This window comes from Colletotrichum truncatum (genome assembly GCF_014235925.2).
Source record: "Colletotrichum truncatum strain CMES1059 chromosome Unknown Contig_0004, whole genome shotgun sequence".
Lineage (NCBI taxonomy): Eukaryota > Fungi > Ascomycota > Sordariomycetes > Glomerellales > Glomerellaceae > Colletotrichum > Colletotrichum truncatum.
The window spans coordinates 2794521-2816918 of NW_027222401.1; the positions used below are offsets into that span (position 1 = coordinate 2794521).

Sequence of the window (22398 nt, forward strand, 5' to 3'; positions counted from 1 at the left end):
GCAGAAGAGAAGGTTGACAGATGGAGACGGCGATCGTGATCGGAAGCGGGGGGGCGCACGGGAGTGGTCGGGGGACATGGCCAGGGTTAATGTGGGGGGATGACAGCGGTTGATGACGGGTGATTTTGTTTTGTCAATAATCATATTCATCAGTCGTCTCATAGATGCGTGTGTTCTTCCGCTGTTGGGCCCTTTGGACCAGACAATATTGTGGGCTATGGGATCATCCAAAGTTTTAGTAGAAGCTAGAACCAGTCTTGTAAGTTTGATGAGCGCCTCAAGTCAGCCAAACCGGTCTCTCTCTGCCTCACATTATGGTAATTGCGGGTGATGATTTGTCGTTTCTCGGATAAGAAAAGCGTGAGCGAGTTATCTCGGCTTGAGATTGTGGGTTTTTTCGTCACCCAAACTCGAAGCTGTGCATATGAGTTATGCAGGTGGCATGCATGAACCGTGTGCGAGAGGCCATTTTCGGGCCATCATCAGGAACCATGCATACAGGAAACGCACAAAAAGGGCCGCATCTGAAATATACTTACCTTTTGGTGTCAACTGTGAGCGAGCTTCCGCGGACTTTAACGACCTTTCACCGATATATCGCTGGCCAGATTGACGTAAACCCAATTCTCCATAGATCCAAGTTTGCCTTTTTTCAGTTTATAGTTTACCCAATGACCTCGGCTACTCCCGACCCCATGAAGAGGAGCAAAAAAAAAAAAAAAAGACATCGGCCCATGATGCTGCGATGGAGCCAACAAGGTCCGTCTTAGCCGCCAAGGCGGTGACGATACCCCCATCCACGTAGGCGCGCCAGTCTTTCTCCAAAACCAAGAATGGCAAAACAAAAAAAAAAGGGCCTCCAACTCTCGGGTTTATATGATGACGCCGTGCGAGGGTTGATTGCCCTCCTCAAGCATCTGCCGGAGAAATCTTCGCTAAGAGGAGAATCGGAACATGGGCGCTGGGGAGAGGGGGAAATGAGCTCTCCCAACGCTACTGCAGCTTGATGACATCAAAAGTTTGGTTGTCTCGATGATTGATGCGGTTAGCCACATCGCGGGGGCGGGGATCGTCAGGTTCACTCATCTCGCTCCCCCCCCCCCGGTTCTTCCCCTCATGATTTCCCCGCAGCAGTCGGCACCTTCAACACCGAGCGCGTTTGTCCGGATGCTACCCTGCTTCCAGGGCACCAGAGGAAATTGAACGCTGGTTGTTCCTGAAGGGGGGAAGTTCAGGTTTTTGTGTTGGGGTTTAAAAAGATGTGAGGTGCGATAAAAGTCGGAGTAGCCCGTTGTCGTCGTCGTGTGGCTTTCCATTGCGGTATCGCTAATTGGTTGTTCCATTCTTCAGGCGTGTGTGTGTGTGTTGCATCCAGTAAGGTTATCACGATGAGATTCGGTTTGAAAGCCGCTGGGCTTGTGTGGCTTGCCGCCTCGCTCTGCGGGTCGACTGGTGGTGGTGCTCTGGCTCAGGAAGTTGAATGGCCGATTCATGATAACGGCCTGAATGAGGTTGTCCAATGGTGAATGCTACCGAAAGAAAAATGTTTCATCAAAGGTTATGCTGATGCAGGGGCTCTACAGGGATCACCACAGCTACATTGTAAACGGGGAAAGACTTTTTGTTTTCTCTGGTGAAGTATGTTCAGACACACCCCCCCTCACTGACTTTAGAGACAATGAAGCTAACTGTTACAGTTCCATTACTGGCGTATCCCAGTGTTCGTTATTCCGTTCGCGAAATAGTTGTCGCTTGCTGATGAGATATAGTCCGGAGTTATGGCGAGACCTTCTTGAGAAGATCAAGGCAGCTGGGTGAGGACATTCAACATCAAGTGGACGACCTTGCGTTACTGACAACGACGACAGCTTCAATGCCTTCTCCATCTACAACCATTGGGGTTACCACAACCCCACACCCGGTGTCTTGGACTTTGACACGGGCGCTCACAACTTCACCTCCATCATGACTGTTGCCAAGGAGGTGGGCATCTACCTGATCATCCGTCCTGGCCCCTATGTCAACGCCGAAGTCAACGCTGGAGGTTTCCCCCTTTGGCTTACCACTGGCGAGTACGGCTCTCTGAGGAACGACGATGAGAGATACACCAAGGCGTGGACCCCTTACTGGGCGGAGATCTCCAAGGTTATTGAGCCGCATCTGGTCACCAACGGCGGAAACGTCGTCATGTTCCAGGTATGAGCACTTGGTATGTGTCTGTCTGAGATATACTAATGGGGGGCATCAGATCGAGAACGAGCTCAACGGCCAGTGGAGGAATATCCCCAACAGGGTCCTCAACCCGCCCATCGCCAACTATATGCAGCTTCTCCAGGACAGCGCGCGGGAGAACGGCATTGACGTGCCTTTGTCTCACAACGCTCCCAACATGGTGAGTTTCGCCAACAGGGAAATCGCTGCAGAAGCTGACGTCTACTAGCGCGGCTACTCCTGGTCCAAGGATTTCTCCAACGCGACTGGAAATGTCGACGTTGTCGGTGTCGACAGCTACCCTTCTTGCTGGAGTTGCAACTTGAGCGAGTGCACGGGAACCAATGGAAACTATGTCCCCTACGTAAGTGTCTATCTACACTCCTTTAGGTTTCCTACGTGCTAACATTCCACCTGTAGTTGACCCAGAACTACTTTGAGTGAGAACCCCTCTTGACACGGAAGCCTTTGTGATGAAACTAACATGATCTTGTAAAGCTATTTCACAGTTCAGTCCCCGTAAGTACTACATCTTCCCAGCCAATCTTACCACAACCGCTAACATCCGCCAAGGTCCCAGCCGAACTTCATGCCCGAGTTCCAGGGAGGCTCGTACAACCCTTGGGGAGGACCCGAAGGTGGCTGCCCTGCTGATATCGGAGCCGACTTTGCCAACATCTTTTACCGCGACTTGATTTACCAGCGAGTCACCGCCATCTCTCTTTACATGATGTACGGCGGTACCAACTGGGGATGGCTCGCTTGCCCTGTCGTTGGTAAGTCCATGGCACTGAGTGCTGCTGTTAAAGGCTTCTCACTAATCCATCGATAGCCTCCAGCTACGACTACTCGTCGCCAGTCTCCGAGAACAGAATCATCGGCAGCAAGTTTTACGAGACGAAGCTTCTCACTCTCTTCACCAGAGGTCGGTTTTATAGCAATGATGCAAGATGAGTTGAGGCTGATTACGTTAGCAGTGGCCAAGGATTTGACAAAAACGGAGAGACTCGGAAACGTGAGTTACATGTAACCCCCTGTTATTCCCGTTCGGAACACTAACCTTCTACACAGGGTACATCCTACTCGACCAACTCTGCCATCACCGTCTCTGAGCTCCGCAACGTGGACAACGACGCCGCCTTCTACGTCGCCCGCCACTCCTACTCACCGTCCAACACCAACGAAGCCTTCAAGTTGTCGGTCAAGACATCCGAAGGTTCTTGTAAGTCACCTCGCGCTGATGTCTTGGCAAACAAAACCGCTGACTGGCCAACGTATAGTCACCATCCCCCAGCACGGGAGCTCCATCGCCATCAACGGCCACCAGGCCAAGATCATTGTCACCGACTTCTCCTTCGGCGAGAAGAAGCTGCTGTACTCGACCGCAGAGGTCCTCAGCTACATCGTTGCCGACGGCAACGAGGTCATTGCCCTGTGGCTTCCCGAGGGCGAGGCCGGTGAGTTTACTGTAACCGGCACCACGACCGCCGAGCTGGATGGAGAGGGCAATGTCGGCGACTTCAAGACGTTTGCGGGCGAGAGCAACGTTACGGTTGCCTACACCCAGAAGAAGGGTCTCACCGTTGTCAACCTCGGAGATGGTTCTCGTGTGGTCTTGCTTGACCGTAGCGCGGCGTATCTCTTCTGGGTCCCTACTCTCGACAACGACGTCTTTGCTCCTGCTAACAAGACCGGTAAGATTACTCGACTGTCTCGTATGACTCAATGGTGCTAAAACTTTCACAGTTTTCGTCCAGGGCCCTTACCTGGTTCGCTCCGCAGCCTTTGACGAGAAGACTCGCCGTTTGGCCCTCAGTGGTGATGCCGACAAGGAGACTACCATCACCGTCTTCGCCTCCGAGTCCCTTTGCGGTATCACCTGGAACGGCGAAAAGCTTGAAATCACCTCGAGAGACGGCAACCTCTTCACGGCCAAGATTGGCGGCCCCGCCGGGTTCAGCCTCCCTGCTCTCGGCCCGTGGAAGGTCCATGACAGCTTGCCTGAGATTGCCACCGACTACGAGCCCACTTCCGACTCCTGGGTTGTTGCCGACAAGGCCAACACCTCCAACTCCGTCAAGCCTGCCTCGAACAACCCTGTCCTCTATGTTGACGAGTACGACATCCACGTCGGAAACCACATCTACCGCGCCACCTTCCCGACCACCGAGAACCCTCCCACCGGCGTCTTCCTTAACCTCACTGGTGGTCTCGCCTTTGGCTACTCTGTGTGGTTGAACTCGGAGTTCATTGGTTCTTACCTTGGCTTGTCTTACCTGGGTGCGAACGCCGGGGAGTTCTCCTTCGAGAAGGCTACTTTGGCCAAGGAGGGCGACAACATCCTGATCGTCATCATGGACAACTCTGGCCACGACCTGCGTGAGGCAGCCCTCGCTCCCCGCGGTATCACCAACGCGACGCTCCTTGGCCCCAGTGCATCCGAGTACAAGTTCACCGAGTGGAAGATTGCCGGCACGGCGGGTCGCAATGATCTCATCGACCCTGTCCGCGGCCCGATCAACGAGGGTGGTCTTTACGCCGAGCGCATCGGCGCCCACCTCCCTGGCTTCCCCGACAAGGACTGGGAGGCTCTCAGCTCGTCCAACACGACGCTTTCGGTTCCCGACTCTGGCATCCGTATTTTCCGTACCGTTGTGCCCCTGGACGTTCCCGCCGGTCTTGACGTTTCCATTTCCTTCCGCTTCTCGGCTCCGGGCGACGACACGTTTGCGCCGACGCAAGAGGGCTACAGCAACCAGCTCCGTGCTCTGCTGTTTGTCAACGGTTACCAGTACGGCCGATACAATCCGTACATCGGCAACCAGATCCACTACCCCGTCCCTACCGGTATCCTCAACTACAACGGCGACAACACCATCGCCGTCACGGTCTGGAGTCAGTCGGCCGAGGGCGCAGAGTTGAAGGTTGAGTGGCAGGTAGACTACGTGCACACCTCCAGCTTCGACATGACCTTCGACAGCAAGTCGCTGCGACCTGATTGGGACGAGAGCCGTCTGCAGTATGCTTAAGCCCAGCATCGACGGTTTCTGTATGGTGAATTAGGAATGAGAATCATGGATAAAAGCATGTAATATGATAGGCGATATGTAGTTAGTGTCATTGTTGATGAAATACAAACGCTTTCCAGATTCACTCGTCAGAGGTCGCTTGCGTGGTCATGGTCAAGTTGGTGAAGGAATGAACAGAATCGCGATAGACGCATAGAACAAATAATTGTCCATTTACTAACCATTTTTATTTTATTTTAACCTCATCAATAATGTGGCTGACCTCTTGTTCAGTTAAGAAGTTAGAAGGTGTGCCCTGCCGGACGCCATTTTCGGCAGGAGGCAGCCACGCCCCGCACCAGGCACCAGCAGCACCTTTCAGCTGCCAATTTCCCCCATCAGCATCTCACCTCATAAGACATAAAACAAATACCCAGCAACGGCCATAGCAACAGATTTGGTGACAGCCATGTCGTCGGAACCATGCAACCTCGAACGCTTCAGCTCTCTTCCGGCTGAAGTGCGCCTTCACATATGGCGCAGCACGCTTGAAGGTGATCTCGTCGCGATCCTTCCCAACCAGGATCACTTGGTCTACCGGCGCAGAAATCCCGTCATTTCCAGAGTCAACCGAGAGAGCCGCTGGGAATTCCTGCGATTGAACCTCCGTGTGGGTGCCAAGTCTGACGTCAACTCTCCCAACTCCGCCGAATATGTCTACCTAAATCCTCGCATAGACACCCTCGTCCTCGGCTCCATCATTGCGTTGACTCCGCGTGAAGAATTCGGGATGGTGAAGAAGATCTGGGCTCCATCCATGTCAAATGCAGACGCCGAACTGATCCGGGAAGTTCGACTCCACGAGCCCAATCTTTGGCTCCAGGCACCTCTGGCAGCCGGCGTCTGGTTTCGGCTGCATATCAGCTTCGACCTTGAGGAATGGTTGTTGGATCATGGCGACCGCGATGTTCCTCGTCTTCCTCGCCTGCAGTTCCCCAACTTGGACACCATTTGGATTGCCAGTCTTTACGAGGGTGAAGGTAATAGCGGATCGGTGAGGAACCGAGGAACAGTCTACCACTACGTCATCCCCACCGGCGAGGTGTTCGTGTCGTCCATCACGGATGCCGATTTTGACGAGGGCATGCGTACCTTCCGACCTGGCGTCGACGCCTCTAAGGTGGCTGTCGTGCGCGTCAACCTGCTTCGCACCAGAGAGCCTGACTGGGAAGTCAAGGGCTGGAAGGCTGTGCTAGAGAACGGGAAACCCAACACGGGGAACCCTGGTTGGCTCATCGTCAACCGCTATATCATCCGACGTCTGGTCGAGTAGCACGGTTTGATGGAAGGATAAATGCCACGAGCTTGACAGATAACTTTCTACTCTGTGGGCGATAGCTGTGTACCTGGCAAGATTTGGTGGTTAACATTGCATCTTCGTTTGACTAGGTTAGATGTGTGTTAGTGGAAGTCTTCGGATTCTCGGGCAATCAAGGCAGTTTTGATTCGCAGTAGTTCCTCTTCAGCCCTTTATCTCGACGAAGCGGAGGGGGAAATTCTCCTGTTCTAATAGCATCTTATTGGTTCCCAAATGCGCCAATATGGGTTAAGAGTTAAAAGGAAAATGAAAGATCAACAGAGTAGTGCTGACTCCTTCCGAATAAAGCACGCCGGAGCCGGTCACCGGCACCTTGACGGCCCCACTCGGAGGCTCCCGGCCCAGCAAGGGAGGGTCCGGTCAGGTAGCTTTGGTATCGCCAACCTGCCTTGGGTTCGACTTGCATTGCTCTTGAACTGCTGCATTTAGCGTTAGAAGCGGGAATTCAAAGGCGTTCATTGTTCAACCCAATATCAAAAACTAAATAAATTCTCGGCCCAAGTCGACACCTCTTGAGGCCGTCATAATTCGTTTGAGTAATTGCATTCCCGTAGTCTGATGAATTTGTATTCATGAAAACGCTTCGAATTCCGTTAACACGTCTCTCTGATAGGAGCTCAAAGGGGGTCAGAGGCCCGTGATGGCTGACACAGTGTCGAAGATGGCCGGACAAAATTTGTCGATAGCTCAATCAGAACCAGCTTGCAGGGAGAGCTAACAAACACTACAGCGCGTCAAGGCAACCCGCGGGCACCGAGGAGCGGGAAACCGGGTCCTTTGAATGCGAATTTCCCATCGATCGCCTTCATGGTTGTCAGCAACCTACGCAAAGAGCGCGCCCTTACGTCCGCTAACGCCGCCGCGTGGAAACCCCCACAACCCGGGCGCTTGGTTCGGTTTCGGTCCGGTTGGGAGATGACTTACATGATCGATGTTGAGATATAAGACATGGGATTTTTGTCACAATTATCCCCGTGAAAAACCTGTAGAGCAGTCAAGCAAAGCAATTATACACACTACACATGACAATGGTCAACGTCGCAATCGCAGGCGGCACGGGCGCCGTTGGCCGGACCCTCATCGAGGTGCTGGCATCTCAGACCAAACACCAAGCCATCATCCTCACTCGCAAGGTAGCCCGTTGCCAACGAGCATTTCCAAAGAGTAATTGATATACTCACCAGCAGACCCTCAGGCCCCCGACACGGATGAAAAGCCCCTTGCGCCGACGTACCAAGTAGACTACACCGACGTGGACGCTCTCACGTCTTTCCTCGAGGAGCAAAACATCCACACCGTCATCAGCGCCTTCGGCATCGACGGTACCTCCCTCGCGACATCGCAGCTCAACCTCATCAAAGCCGCCGACCGCTCACCGGCCACGAAGCGCTTCATCCCGAGCTCGTTCGCAATGCGATACCCCGAAGAGTCAGCCAAACCACAACACCTCCCTAACCTTTGAATCAGTCCAACTAACACCAAGACACCAGCGGCGTCAAGATTCTCCCTCCGCTAGAACACTACTTCACGTCCCTCGCCGCGCTATCGTCGACGACATCGCTCGAGTGGGCGGTCGTCCTCAACGGCACCTTCCTCGAGTACTTTGCCCCTCCGGCTCTGAAATCGCACCACCCGCCGCACAGCGTCATCGTGCTCGACATGGAACACAACGCGGCCGCGATCCCGGGAGACGGTAACACCCCCGTGACGTTCACGTACACTTTCGACGTGGCGCGCTTCGTCGTCGCGGCGCTTGACCTCGACCGCTGGCCAGAGACCCACGAGCTGCGCATCGTCGGCGACGAACTCACCTTTAACGAATTCGTGAGACTCGCGGAGGAAATCAAGGGCGTCAAATTCGACGTCGCGTTCGACGACGTGGAGAAGTTGAAGGCTTCGCAAATCACCGAGTTGCCCGGGCACAAGGCTTCGTACGGCCAGTTTCCCAAGGAGCAGCTGCAGTGGTTCTTCGCCATTTTCGAGCTGTGGATGGCGACTGGGTTGGGGAGGGTTGAGAGGGAGGGATCGCTCAATGAGCTGTTCCCCGAGATTAAGCCGTTGACGGCGAGAGAGATGTTGGAGAAGTACTGGAAGCCATGAAGTTTGTCTGGTCTGATGACTCGCAACGACGCCAATTGGTTCGGTTTCGTGAGTATGCGGTGTTTTACGAGGAAAGTCGCATTGAAGTTACCACACATCCAACAACATCAACGATACGATTTCTTCTCTCGACGCATATTGAAACAAAACAAATTCGCATACCAACGCATTTCGGTGATGAAAACCGCACCACCCGTCGACCCACGATGGAATACTCAAACAGAACCGTCCAAGACCAAGTGCAAAAATGCAAAAATTAATGCGACCTACCTAGGGATCGAACCTAGAATCTTCAGAGTATGACTTGGAAGCCGAAATCTGACGCGATGCCATTTCGCCAGCAGGCCTGGCTTGATTTGATGACTAAACGATGTCAACTTGCAGCTCAAGTAGGGTAGGGTAAATGCATGGGACGACGTGGATCGACTCATCGTCCCACTCGCGATGTGGAGTCCAGCTCTCAACCCACCATGCCTCCACAATGCGTCGAGGGCAGTAGCAGCAGTGCTTTGTCTAGACAGCTCAAGCTGCGTGTGTACAATCGGTACAACTGGCACTTGATGCAGTATTGTATCCAGAAATCATGCGTTCATATGTTGGGTATATTAACACGCGTCAACATCTAGCTCTCGCTCCTCCTTCAAGCTCTATCAATCTCTAGACCCGCCCCTGGCCCATTCGGGATCCCACACGGCTTCGATAATGCTCATCCGGCACCCTTTTGGCCGCAAGACACCCTTGAATCTGAATCGCTCATCCGCCGCCTTGAACAGGGCCCGGTATTCCTCCTCGTCCCGTTCCTGAGCGTTCAGCACCGCCAGCATGATCATGTCCATGCTGCGGATGATCCTCTCGTCCCATGGGGTTTCTTGTCCGGGCTCGCGAAGGCAGTGGTCCTTAATGACGACCTTCGCACCGGGTTTCATAGCTGGCACGAGATTCTTGAGTATGGAGACAGCATAAGGGGTGGAGTAATTGTGCATGATCCATCGGAAGAAGTAAACTATAGAGGACGTCAGCTTTATTGCAGAATGTCAATAGACTCGAATAAACTTACCGTCAGCATTCTTGACAACCTGCTCTGTGAAGAAGTCGTGAGCCATGAACTCGACGCGCTTGGCGATCTGAGCGTCGTCGGACACTGGCTTCGGCGCCGAGTCGATTGTTTTCTGCAAATCTTGCACAACAAATTTCATGTTCTTCCATTTCTTTGCCAGATCAACGCAAACAAACCCTTGGCTGCCGCCAATGTCAACCAGAGTTCCCCCCTTAGCGTCAACATCGCCAAAGTCGTAAGAATCGACCAAGTGTCTGACCTCATAGCCCTCGCCACCGGTAAGACTGACCATGGCACCACCGAAACGCTTAGCGCGAGCAGGGTCCTTGCCAAAGGTGACGAACATGGGCTCCTTGTCCACGGTGTTGAATGCGACATTGAATCCAGTCCTCGTCAGAGAGGTGGCCTCCGGGTAGGCCTTGAGAGCCTGGAGCACATGGGCAGAGGCAGGAAAGTTGTCTTCCAGGTTGTAGCCCACCCAGTCCTGGAGTGTCTGGTCCTCTGCTAAAAGGCGAGATGCGGCGGTGTGAGCAATAACACCAGGTGAAGGTTCGCGGAATATGCGGGCCGTCATGCCATGGCGAAGCACCCGCGCAAGATTGACGGCGTCTAGCGGAGTCTTCGTCTGGAGCTCGGCGAGTGTGATGGTGCCGTCGATGGGTACGAGTTTAGCTAAATTCGAGTCAATTAGAAAGGACTCTGGACTCGAAATGGGCTCACTCACCGAGGCCAAAGTGGTTGATGAGCTGAAGACTGAGACTATCTTGATACTGCATGATAGTTAGTTCAGGACACAAAGATGATCATGGTCGACATACACTCCAAGCTTTCCATCGAACATCCTCTCTTGGCCCATGCACCAGGGCTTCTAGCTCTCGGGTAGCGAAAATGATCTCCATCCGGCTCTGTTGAATGTCTTCAGGAAGCTTTGGAAAATCCAAAGGGCCGTTGGGATCAAGACTGGGCAACGGCAGATCATTTTCCGTCATGTACTTCTCCAGCCTTTCAGTCTCGACAGCAATTATCTTTGCGAGCTCTGCCATCCTCGACGATGAGCCTGTTGCTTTTGTTGCGTGCGACGTAGTGGGTGTTCCATTGGGGGCGTCAGTCTCAACATTCGGCCAGGCATTGGGCTTAGACTTGGTCATTGTGTATGACTGGAGCTCGATCACCGACGAATGAAGGCAATGGGATAGCTGTTTTGGCGCTTAACGCTGTCAGGTGTTTCGGTCCCGAGAAACCCGAGGCCGTGTAGTTTGGGTTCAGTTTGTAGGATTTATGTGGGGTGGTCTTCAGTAACAACAAAATCCGACAGAGAGAGCGCGATATGCTACACTGATCAGGGTTCCGCCGTTAAGTTTTCAGAATGGGCAAAGATTCTGGAACATTGAAACCCGGTCGCCTGGAAAGCAGGGTCGGTCTTCTGTTTAAAAAGCATGGGCCAAATGTCAACAGTCCCCCCTCCTTGAGCTTGGGCGGGACAAGCTGGGACGGTAACTGAATCGTTTCGACGACATCGACTAGCGTCGGCCCATGCTTTTCCATCCAACGCCATGGTCTAGGGTTTCTCACGGCGTTTTGTTCTTGTCCGCTTCGGTGTCCTCCGTCTCTTTGTGGCTTGTGGCGAGGAGTGTCTTTCTACTGAGGCCTAGGCTCGGTGTCGATGCCATCGACGGATTCGGGATGGTGGTACTAGATTGAAGATGTTCTTAGAGGACATTCTATGGGAATAATCCCCATCATTTACCGCAGCTCAGTCATCGGAAATTCGAGACATGTAGTGGCGGGGCAGAAGCATTCGGACATCAAAATTTGGCAGGCAGGGGTCAGATGTTGCGTGGTGTCGCATCGAACAAACAACACAGGGCTGGTGTTGATGCAGCGGTGAGAAACCACTCAACCCAGGTTGCTAGGGTAGGTGTGACGATGGGCAAGGATATCATTGCAGGAGGAGTGCAACAGCAGTTCCTCCCCCATGACTATGCCGGCATTTGACCAGAGCTGGGGTTACTGCGCCAATCAGTAACTGCAAAATTACGTTGTTTCAGTGGACCTTAGTGGGTGGTGGTCCACGCTATACCAGGAGTTCCGCTATTTCGGAACCAGCAATGGTCGCCGACGTCCCTGAATTGGCCTTTTCACACAGCATCTGCGACATCTATCCACTTCATCCTCCTCTTCCACTACCTAACTTCATATATTTCGATTTCTCTCAGTCATTCCTTTTGTGGTTGTACAGGCGAAATGCTCATGCTATGTCTAACGTTGAAACAGTGCGAAAAGTCACTCCCAAATGTGCTTCACAACGCGACAACCGCTATTCTTTACTGTGATATTTGACTACAGATCCTTCGGCTTCTGCGCATACATCACCCTGAACGGCATATACATCAACACCGAGTTATCGTGATACGCTTTTCTGACATCGACAAGGAAAAGCTCCGTCTGCTCCACAGACCAACGTAACCCCCGCGTGAAGGGTCCCAGGGCGATGGCTTGGAGCCCATCGAGAAGTACCGTTCTGAAATACATGCCCACCGTTTTTAGCACACGATTTCGCGGCCACGTTCCTATTGGGACGTGGAACAATCTCTCTGTTACGTTGACGAACCCTGCTTCACGCATCAGGTTGGGAAGTTTATCACCTGCCGCCATCTCCAAGTCGATTCCCAAGTTTAAGAGTCCCTTACCCACAAGCCCCCAATACTCGGCAACCGGGTGCGTTGCAGGCAGCGAGTTGTTTGCGGATAACGGAAACAAGTGTATCTCCTGCAGTTCGACCCATCCTCCAGGCTTGAGGTGCCTGATAGAGTGTCAGTGACGGAAGATTAAATTGCGGTCTGCCACTTACTCTAAGGATCTTTCCAATAGCCTCTTCCAGTCTTTGATTGCCATGACGGTATGTCGAGAATGAATATAATCAAAATGATTGCTGGGATATAACCATGGGCTTTCTACATCATCGACCTCAAACTTGACATTCGGCGGCACCCAGTCCGGTTGGATAGGACTGAGATCCACGCCAAGCACTGTCGCACTTGGATATTGATCGCCCACTTATCGATTATCAGCATTATTAGTCTGTTGCTGGCTTTCATTACTTACTTTCAATGGCCCAAGTGCCCGTTCCAGTCCCGACATCCAATATCTGCTGCGGGTGCTCCCCAATGGGGGCGAAGTGCAGCCGTTGACTGCACAGCAACTTCACTGTCGCATGCTTCATATCCTCTCGTTCCTGCTCAATCTCGTCGTTGGGGAAGTTGTAGAGACCTTCTCTAAATCGATGGTATCTTCGCCCATTCTCATACAAGAAGTCGCGAACTGATGACCCAATTGAAGTACTCGCAGTTGTTGCATTCTCAGTCTCATAGCCCACGTCAGACGGTTCTGGAGCGTTGAGAACCGAAGCTGTCTCATCATTGTCCACCTCAATAGAGCCCTCTGCTTGTGCTGTGGCCTCTGATGACTCTACAGCTTGCTGCTCAACTGACATATCTGGAAGGATTGGGACTCCATTTGGATGGGTCAAGGGCGACCCTACTGCTGGCAGAAGGCCCTCATGAAGTCGTGGAAGAAGGGATTCCCTGATATTCTCGGGCTCAGAAGCTCTGCCACCTTCGCCCGTCCGATTTGGATGGCTGAAATATGATGAGTTTATTTCAGCCAGCGCGCCATGTCCCCATGACGTATGGCTTGATTCGATCGTCGTCATAGCCGTGCCCGCCGCAACTTCAAAGGCAGGCTGCCGTGAAGGCTGAACCAAACTGGCTTCCAGCATGGTATGATACCCTGGTGAAGAGATCTGAGAGCTAGCATTCTCATCACTCTCTGATGCGAAATCGTTGCCAAAGGCCGCATTCTGCTTTGTCAAAGTCGGAATTTCACGAGGGATGGCATCGTTCGGTAACGTTACGAACGGTGGGTACAGCCCTTGCCCGTTCGCGGCGATTGTCTTAGATGTCGGATCGACTATTTCAGTCGCGCATATTTGACCATTCCGGGGGCCCTGTAACCTGTCGTGTTTGTTATCTTCGGATTTATCCATTCTTGGATGCGCTATCACGCACGCAGAGGTAACCGCCAACGCAGGTCGAGAATGTAAACAAAAGAGCCAACATTGATTTCTCAAGATTGAAGAATATATCGTTGCCAGAACAAAATTATTACGCAGCAATTCAGACTCACACCCACAGAATCAAAAGGAAGGATGCCAGAGTTCTATTGACAGGCGACTGAACCTTTTAATGAAAAGTCCACTGTCAGTTCAATGCTAACCCAGCAAGTGTGCAGCATGCGGCCGTGCTCACCGGGCGAGATAGCCTCCGCATTTAGCTTTGATCTCGGCGCACCGTCAAAAAGGCGCATGAGTCCTCTCGAGCTGTCAGTGGAAACCGGGCGTAGATTCAGTGCTTGGCCCAGAAGCTTTTTTCAGGATGGAACGCTGAGGGGATTCGTAAACACGCGAAGACTCTAGAAAACGGCATAATATCCGCGAATTGAAATAAACCATGGCAGAACGTCTGTCAAGCTCTCCGGTCTGTTCCAAGACATACAGAGGTCAAATCAGCCTATCGCCAAGGCGGGAGGAAGCGACGGCCGCCAGAGCTCGAACCAGTCTCAGATACTCGATGGCCGTGTCAGTGCGGGTCTAGAACTACTCCGACCTGCATCGGAATAAATGTCGTTGGAATTAGAAGTCTGCTGCAAGTGAGCGTTCTATATTTATCATGCCACACGCAGTTACTACGCTGAGCAGTTGCGCTTTGAGGCCCGCACTGCCGGCTCTCCACAACGACCGTAGGGTCCGACTCCGACGTATGATGATGCTCCTTGATGCACACTTCATCACTGCACCATTAACGGTCTTCCGGAAGATTGTTTGTTTCTCTTGGACAAACCACGCTGTTTAACCAAGTTGTTCCTGACTCTCCGATACGTGACTTAAGCTTCGCCCATGTCTACTTGCGGAAAGCCTTCTTTAGTAACATTCTTATCCTCTGTACAGATCAACCATCAAAAAGAAGAGTCAGGCTTTTACTCTTCCATAGTTTCATTAATAAAGCTTGACGACGGCGATCACACCTCAAGTCTGATCCAAGGTCAATCCGTTTCTTGATAGGCCTATCCACTATCGTGTATTTCTTTTAAATATGCTCAATTCACCCGTCTTCAAACATTGACTGTATGATTACTCACTGTTCGTCTATACCAAATACATACCTAATCTTGAATAAGCTAGACGGCGATTCACATGGAACCGCACAGTCATGCGCAGTCATGTGGTAGTTCCACCCATTGCATGATTCTTTGTGATTGGCCAGGACGCGGGGTTTAATCTGACTACCCTCACAGCCCGTGTCTGCCTTGGCAACTTTGTCCAACTACAACCTCCGTCACGTTACGAAGCAGCAAAACCAACCATGGGATGAATCAACGATCTTGATATTTACGCAATGGCCCAGGACGCGGCAGACCTCCTTTTCCGGGAGAGAATCTGCGAGGGCTGCGCATCCATTGACTTTGACAGTGTCTTCTCTGAAGCAGTAGCCAAACTTGGTCAAAATGAAGCTTCGCTAGGGGGTTCAAGCTCTCGGGATGATGAGTTAACTGCACATCATCCAGTATTATGGGCTGACAAACATGGTATGGTATATGGGATGAGTCTGCGGATTGACCATATCAGTCCCAACCACGGCTGCGATTTCTGCACGTTCCTCTGCAGTATCAGACACTCGGCTTTAGACCAGCCTTCGGACATGGGTTTGGATCTGTTATGTTTCCAGCTCTTCCGTGGCTCCAAGGAGCAAACTAGGCGGTTAGTGGCAGTTATCCGAATATCTCAGCCATCAGCACCGTCGCCGCCAGACAAGGATCGGTTCATGTACTATTGCAGAACAACCAAGTTCTCCAAATGCCCTTCTGGAAAGAAGCTCATCTTGATGGACCCGGATTGGGACGCGCCAAGGATAACGGCTGACTTTGCTGTCATCAGTGAAGCTGCGGCAGCTTCACCATGTACGCACCACCTCCCCAGCGCCGATCAGTCAAGTTGGGAAAGACGGTTCATGGATAATATCCCTGGGTGGAGAGTCATCGATTGCGCCACCAAGTCCGTCATTAGTTTATCCGAATGCATCACAGCGGTTGGTAGTTTCAAGAACATCGAGTATGTCACTTTGAGCTACGTTTGGGGCGCCGAGCCATCAGAACATTCATTGGACGCCCGCAACCTACCAAAAAGGCTACCGCGTGTTATCGAAGATGCTATTGAGACGGCTAATTCCCTGGGCTTCCGCTACATCTGGATCGACCGGTACTGCATCCCCCAAGACGATCACAGAGAGCGCATGAACCAGATACGGAATATGAACCTCATCTACTCCCGCTCGTGCCTCGCCATCATCGCATCCGCCGGATCGGGGCCTGAGTATGGACTACCAGGGGTCGGCAAGACGGCGCGGCAGTTGCCCCAGACCTTCCGATGCGGGTCACATGTGCTACGACACTGGCTTTACCGGCCTTGGGTCCGGAAACAAATCCGATTTTCGACGTGGAATTCGCGGGCGTGGACTTTCCAGGAGGCAGCATTGTCCCCGAGACGCCTGTACTTCACCGACTACTTTGCCCTGTTCGAGGCCGGCGACCACAGGGACCGCGGGCTGGAGAGCTGTATCGAGGGCTCGACGGACTGTCGGTCCTCGCTTTTCATGCCCGCTTGGCGTTTTGACATGAACGAGTTGTGGTACGTGTCGACCTACGTCCACAGATGTCTTTCGGTAGAAGCGGACGTGTTTTGCGCGTTCCAGGGTTTCCAGACGCACCTCAACGACGTCAGCTCCGACACTTACCTCATGTACGGGCTCGAAGTCGATACGAAAGAATGCGATCTTTCGCGAGCTTTATGGTGGTGTATCCCTCATCCCATCGAACGCCTTCAAGAGCGGCGGAAAGCCCCGAGCTGGACGTGGCTAGGATGGCGAATCTCATCCAAGTGGCCGCACGCAGCTTGGTGGGTCGTCAATTCGTTTTATCTCGGGGCATCAGTCCGATATGTCGGATCCGCGAAGCTGTCTCTTGTGTACGATGATGACTACGTCTTTCCGTGGGGCACCATGACAAGGGAACAGATGGTCAAGTTGACCAGTGACCGAGACGACGGGTCCATCAAATCCTTGATCGCGAACGGTTGGACGTTCAGCGTCCAGGACCTCTTGTCACCGCCGCCTGAAGACGACTCTATCAATCCGTTCAAAGAGGATAATCCGGATGCGCGGGACAAGCTGGCCAGACCCAGTCTTGTCGAAAAGCTGGAGCGCGCGTTTGCGTTTTACGGCCTACATGCAGACCAGATATCTGACCCCCGCAAGGCCCTCTGTCTCGTTTTGGGGAGCGTACACCTTGCCCAGGGCAAGCCGTCAGATATCGTTTCCGAGAATCCCGGTTTGCTCATCTTGGTCGTGGCGTCGACGGACCAGGGCGAAACGTGGCAGCGCGTCGAGGCGTTATACGTCGAGGGGAAGACGGAGTTGGTAGATTGCCAATGGGCGGCTTTCGGGTGGGTGAAGCGCAAGCTCAGGATTTACTAACTCGGCCGGTCGACGGTCGATGTTAATTAGGAAAGTTTCTATTCATATATTACTGATATATATATATATATATATATATATCACATGTACATAAACTCCGTCATCCCACCGCCCATGTTTTTTAACAACACCAGCCAAGGCTGTCAAGATTACACTTGACCCCAAACCTAACATCCTTCATATACTACTGCACATCTAAGAGGGAAGGTAATGAACCACCACGCCATCCGGACAACTCCAACACCCAGGCTCGTCCATGACATTATCCTTGTACGCGCGACCAGCGACCGCCGAGTCGCCAATGGCGTCCCATGCAGCCAGGCCGTACACACCGCACCACCCTGTTGTCTGAACCCAAGCCCAACTCTTGCAAGTCGCTCCGAGACCGAGACAGTACGCGGCACAGTCGACCTGCTGCTCTACGTACGTGGCTCTCGTGGGGTTGGCGGGCTCGCGGAAACCCTTGATGTTGCAGTTTGCAGTTGCCGGCGGCGCAGATGCGCGCACGCAGGCCGTTGGGACGGAGGCGACGGAGGCGCTCGGCGAGGCTGTGCTTTGCGAATAACTGACGATGGATACCGTTGATGATGACGATAATGTGGTTTGCGCGTATCCTACGATTGTTACAGTGGAGGAAGACGCAGGGGATGATGACGATCCCGACGACGACGAAGACGACACGGCCGGGGGCCAAGGGGCAGGAACAGGACAGTTATAGCAGAGCGAGCTCATCCAGACCACAGGGCGGTAGTCGATGGACGGCCTGAGGTCGCGGAGCAGCGCGTTGACGGGCGCGCTGTAGAAGCTGCAGTTCCAGGCGGTGGCGTTTGTGCGGTCGAGCGCGTAGCCCTGGCAGCCCGTCAGACCGGCGCAGATGCTTCCGCAGCGCTGGTACGCCGGGTCGAAGTTGTAGTCGCCGACGGCGTTGGGCGCGATGCCCGTGGCGACGGCGAGGAGGGCGGACGTCGCGGTCGGGTAGCCGGATTGGATGCAGCCGTTGGTGTACCACTGCGCGGCGGTGGGTACCTTGCAAGACGTCAGTAGCGGAGGTGCAGAGAATGTCGTTACTGTTGCTGCTGCTGCTGCGGCTGACGTTGTGGCGAATGCCGTTGCTGTGCTTGACGGTCCTGATGTTGCGGATACGACGGAGGAAGGACTGCTGCTGAAGACGATACTTGTTGAAGATGGGCCGTTGATGATGCTGCTGGAGCGGGAGGATGAGATTGCCTGGCTGAGTGTGCAGTTGTAGCACTCCGTCACTCCCCAGACATACTTTCTGGAGTCCGAACCGGGTGTTGTGAGGCGGAAGTAGTTTCCAGGGAGGTAGTAGTTGCTGGCGTTTACAAAGTTGTACATGTAACAAGACCAGTTGGAGAGGTCAACAGGCCAGTTACCTCGGTCGACGACCCAAGTGTTGCAGCCGGCGACACTACGGCAGGCACCGGCGCAGATCTCGAGTGGTTGACTAAAGTCGTAGACGCCCGAGGGGACTGGGGGAACACCGGTGGCTACGGCCAGGAGGCCGGACATTGATGTTGGGGTGGGCCAGCCGGAGAGGGCACAGTTGGTCTGTCCGTCATTGTTGGGCTGGGGATCGCAGGTGCCGGAAGTGTACGCCGAAACCGAGAAGACGTAGGGTTCGGATGGGGGTTGTGTTGCTGTCGGGGCGGCTGCCGTCGAAGAAACGGCATTGAGCGTGGAGACTGCGGCAGTGGATGAAACAGGCGTAGAGGAAGCGGGTGTGGAGGAAACAATGGGCGAGGCTGTCGAGAACTGCGAGGGAGTCGGCGACAGCAAGGCCACCGAAGGAGTCGGACAGTCATAGCACCCCTTGTCGTTCCATACGACCCAGTACTGGCCCTGGTTCTGAGGGGCCATGATCCTGGCGCCGGCGGAGTAAAAGTAGCATTTCCAGTCGGAATAATCAGCAGGCCAATATCCTCGGTCGAGAGCCCAGCTTTTGCAAGTAGATATCGACGCGCACATCTGAGCGCAAGCCTGGTAGGCGGCCTCAAAGTTGGGGTTGGAACTCGACGGCGGTGCCGGGATTCCCGTGGCAACGGCTACAAGACCCGAGGTCTGAAGAGGAGCGCCGGACAAGATGCAGCCGGCTTCGTACCAGTTGGCGGAAGTCGGGCGAGGGCATGAAGTTTCGGTCACCGTAGTGGGCATCGAAAGGGTCTGAATCGACCAGAAAGGGGTCACACCTGGTCGTTGAGGCCGCGTAGAACTAGGTACAACCGGAGGTTGAGTGCTTGAGATACTTGAGGCCGAGCTAGACTTGGGGATGCTGTTCGCCGCAACCATCGATGAAGTGCTGGACAACACGATCGCGGTTGAGCTCACCAGTGGGAGGGATGATGATGAAGGGGAACTGGATACACTGACGGCATTCACAGTGTTGGAACTCGCGCTTGACGACAATGACTTGGGGATATAAGCAACCTGTTCTTGGGGCGAGCAGGCATAGCAATCACTGCCGAACCAGACGATATCTCTGTAAAGACCGTTGTAGGAGATGGCGTAACTTCGAATGGCACCCGAGTAGAAGTAGCACTTCCACTCAGGAGCGTTGTCAGAGACGGTCCTGTCCAGAGCCCAACTCTGGCATCCGACTGTGTTTTGACACATGCGTGCGCAAAGCTCGTAGGCCACGGTCGGGTCACCGTTCTTGGCGATAGGGATAGGAGTCGCTGCCGCCAGCAAACCAGAGGTTGCCACAGGCGCACCAGACAGAATACAACCGCCAGATCCAGTTCCCCGGCTGCATGCGCCGGACTGGTATGGTTGAGCACTGTACCAAGTTACCGAGGTAGTAGTAGGCGTAGTTGTTGTTTGGGGGACGGAAGCAGCCAAAAACGCGGTGCTGGATTGTGAAGCCGTAGCCGAGGTGATGATGACTGTAGACGATACAATAACACCCGAAATGCTCGAGCTCGAGCTCGATGCCGGTGTAGATGCAACGCCGACGTCTCCAATGACTATCGGAACTGCGGTGTCAGGGCAGTACTGAACGATTATCAAAGTTGTCAGGCCGCCGGCGCTAGTAGGCATGCTAGTCACGGTCGTGTAGCTTCCATCGGTTGTCCAGATCCTGTTTGAGTAGATGACGGTACCTCCAACGGTCATGGTCAAGGTGCACTCCGAAAGAACAGCACGCTTCGCCGCGCGCTTTTTAGTGACTGTGGGATCGGTTTTGTAGGTCAGCTGCACCACGACAGAGTCGCCAGGCCGGACATCAGGCGCCGCGGCTGCGGGAACGGTGACGGTGGCTTGGCCGTTGACGGGTGGTGTCAAAGAACTAGAATATCGGTTAGCAAAGATCGAGCACCTGGAACTCTCATAACGTACATGACAGTCTTCCCATCAACCTGTTCGATCTGAGCGTTATCTCCGGGTGTCGCATCAGTCAGTTGAGCGCTGGCTGTATGGGGTAGAGTCGAGTCATTTGGAGCAGAGCTGGCGGCAGGAAGAGCCGATGATCCAATGTCAGAGAAGGTAGAGTCTGAAGAAGTCGCTGACGCATCGGCGGATGAAGTCGATTCTTGAGCAGTTACGATTGAAGTTGTTGATACGAAGTCAGATGAGGCGGATTCTGATGATGTCGCTGATACATCTGCGAGCAAAGTTGACGAGGCGCCGATAGAAGAAGAAGAATCTAAGTCGGATGATGCTGACATACTGGCCAATTCGGTTGACGAGCCTGTCTCAGAGGAAACAATCGAAGTTGAAGAGACCGACAAATCCTCGGCAGATGAAGTCGACAAAGGGGCAGGGCTGTAACTGTAGAGATCCAAACGATCGGGGCCTCCACACCGGTCATTCGCGTTGCCGGCGCATCTCATGTTACAGCTAGAAAAGTCCGCAGAGCTGGAGCTTGGGTTCAGGTCATTACCAGCCCAGCACTCGCGCGAGTACTCAATGCCAAAGTACCGGTATCCTTTGGAAATAGCCCAGGTCGCGCACATGTCGATAGTCATATCGTCGGAAGCGTTCAGTTCAGAAAGAGTTCTGCCATCGGCGCGCTCGTCAGTCCAGCATCCTCGGTGGATGAAGTCGCCTACACGATCGGTGGGCGTGCTAGCTGCTGCGGAACTTGTACTTGAGATGGCTGCTGATGGGTTCATAGAGTACAGGTTCAGGCGCGAAGGACCACCACAAAGGCTGGTTTTCTCTCCAGGGCACGGCATGTTGCAGTCAGTCTCGTCCTTGACGAGTTGACTGAGGGTGTTCAGGTTGCGGCCGCACCAACACTCCTTTCCTGCATACCCCTTAGTATTCGAACCAAAGTCTCCGCTGTGGTATGCTTACCATATTCAATGCCCATATACGCACTTCCGGCGCAGAAGGTCGCACACATGTCCGGAGTCATGGCATCATCAGCACGCACGGTAGAAAGAGCGCGCTGTCCCTGTACAAGGTCGCTGTAGCATCCCAAGGAGATGTAGTTTCCGGCCTGGGCCTTGGCAGAAGGGCCTTGGGGGATGGTGATGTCGTCGTTTTTGTAAAGGTTCAGTCGGTTGCCGGCTCCGCAGTTCTCGGCAGAATTTCCAGGGCAGGCAAAGGAACACTCAGACTCGTCGGCCGCGGGGACTGCACTGTCAGCCAGCTTGCTTCCGCACCTGGATTTTGTTAGTGACGTTATCGACTTAACCACAGATTTACACCTACCAACACTCTCTTCCGTATTCGACGCCAAAGTACGCCTTGCTGGAGGCAGAGCAGATGTTGGCGCACATCTCAAGCGTCATGGCGTCATCACCGGTGACTGCTTCGAGAGCGCGGCCGTTGGATGGCTCAGAATAGCTTAATTTCATCAGCAGTGGCTTCAAAACTGAGATACGACAGAACATACCATCCTTGGTACGTGTAGCCATTAACTGGGGGCTTAGTCACGGCACGAGCGTGCCCGTTGAAAGGAATGGCTGCCACTGTCTGGGTTTGCAATGCCAGCAAGATGGCTGCGGCCAGACGGGCCGGGGCGTTTCTGCCCATGGTCGATAGTCACCTCAGGGAAAGGAAGAAAGGACTTGCGTATGCCGCAAAAAGAAAGAACGA

At 53.5% G+C, this 22398-nt stretch overlaps 7 protein-coding genes across 7 annotated transcripts; 4 read left to right on the forward strand and 3 right to left on the reverse strand.

Moving 5' to 3' along the window:
* Positions 1-1388: 1388 nt before the first annotated feature.
* On the forward strand, positions 1389-5240 carry CTRU02_207525 (beta-galactosidase b; the record flags this gene model as incomplete). The annotated part of the gene is made up of 15 exons (XM_036719091.1): positions 1389-1522; positions 1584-1638; positions 1698-1720; positions 1770-1814; positions 1869-2196; positions 2249-2392; positions 2441-2575; positions 2632-2651; positions 2710-2730; positions 2785-2987; positions 3044-3136; positions 3189-3226; positions 3283-3433; positions 3492-3905; positions 3958-5240. The coding sequence occupies 15 exons, from the start codon at positions 1389-1391 to the stop codon at positions 5238-5240; spliced, it is 3087 nt and encodes a 1028-aa protein (XP_036588798.1).
* Positions 5241-5688: 448 nt separating this feature from the next.
* CTRU02_207526 (uncharacterized protein) lies at positions 5689-6552 on the forward strand (the record flags this gene model as incomplete). Its single annotated transcript, XM_036719090.1, has 1 exon — positions 5689-6552. One exon carries the CDS (start codon positions 5689-5691, stop codon positions 6550-6552), a length of 864 nt encoding a protein of 287 aa, XP_036588797.1.
* A 1067-nt stretch (positions 6553-7619) lies between these two features.
* Positions 7620-8697, forward strand: CTRU02_207527 (NmrA-like family protein; the record flags this gene model as incomplete). Its single annotated transcript, XM_036719089.1, has 3 exons — positions 7620-7730; positions 7793-8025; positions 8088-8697. 3 exons carry the CDS (start codon positions 7620-7622, stop codon positions 8695-8697), a joined length of 954 nt encoding a protein of 317 aa, XP_036588796.1.
* Positions 8698-9347: 650 nt separating this feature from the next.
* On the reverse strand, positions 9348-10902 carry CTRU02_207528 (o-methyltransferase; the record flags this gene model as incomplete). The annotated part of the gene is made up of 4 exons (XM_036719088.2): positions 9348-9700; positions 9755-10426; positions 10479-10524; positions 10573-10902. 4 exons carry the CDS (start codon positions 10900-10902, stop codon positions 9348-9350), a joined length of 1401 nt encoding a protein of 466 aa, XP_036588795.2.
* Positions 10903-12094: 1192 nt separating this feature from the next.
* Positions 12095-13247, reverse strand: CTRU02_207529 (methyltransferase domain-containing protein; the record flags this gene model as incomplete). Its single annotated transcript, XM_070204911.1, has 3 exons — positions 12095-12557; positions 12606-12813; positions 12860-13247. 3 exons carry the CDS (start codon positions 13245-13247, stop codon positions 12095-12097), a joined length of 1059 nt encoding a protein of 352 aa, XP_070061444.1.
* Positions 13248-16119: 2872 nt separating this feature from the next.
* On the forward strand, positions 16120-17340 carry CTRU02_207531 (uncharacterized protein; the record flags this gene model as incomplete). Its single annotated transcript, XM_036719087.1, has 1 exon — positions 16120-17340. The coding sequence occupies one exon, from the start codon at positions 16120-16122 to the stop codon at positions 17338-17340; it is 1221 nt and encodes a 406-aa protein (XP_036588794.1).
* A 195-nt stretch (positions 17341-17535) lies between these two features.
* Positions 17536-22335, reverse strand: CTRU02_207530 (WSC domain-containing protein; the record flags this gene model as incomplete). Its single annotated transcript, XM_036719086.1, has 5 exons — positions 17536-20641; positions 20692-21601; positions 21652-21962; positions 22012-22146; positions 22196-22335. The coding sequence occupies 5 exons, from the start codon at positions 22333-22335 to the stop codon at positions 17536-17538; spliced, it is 4602 nt and encodes a 1533-aa protein (XP_036588793.1).
* Between the last annotated feature and the right edge of the window lie 63 nt (positions 22336-22398).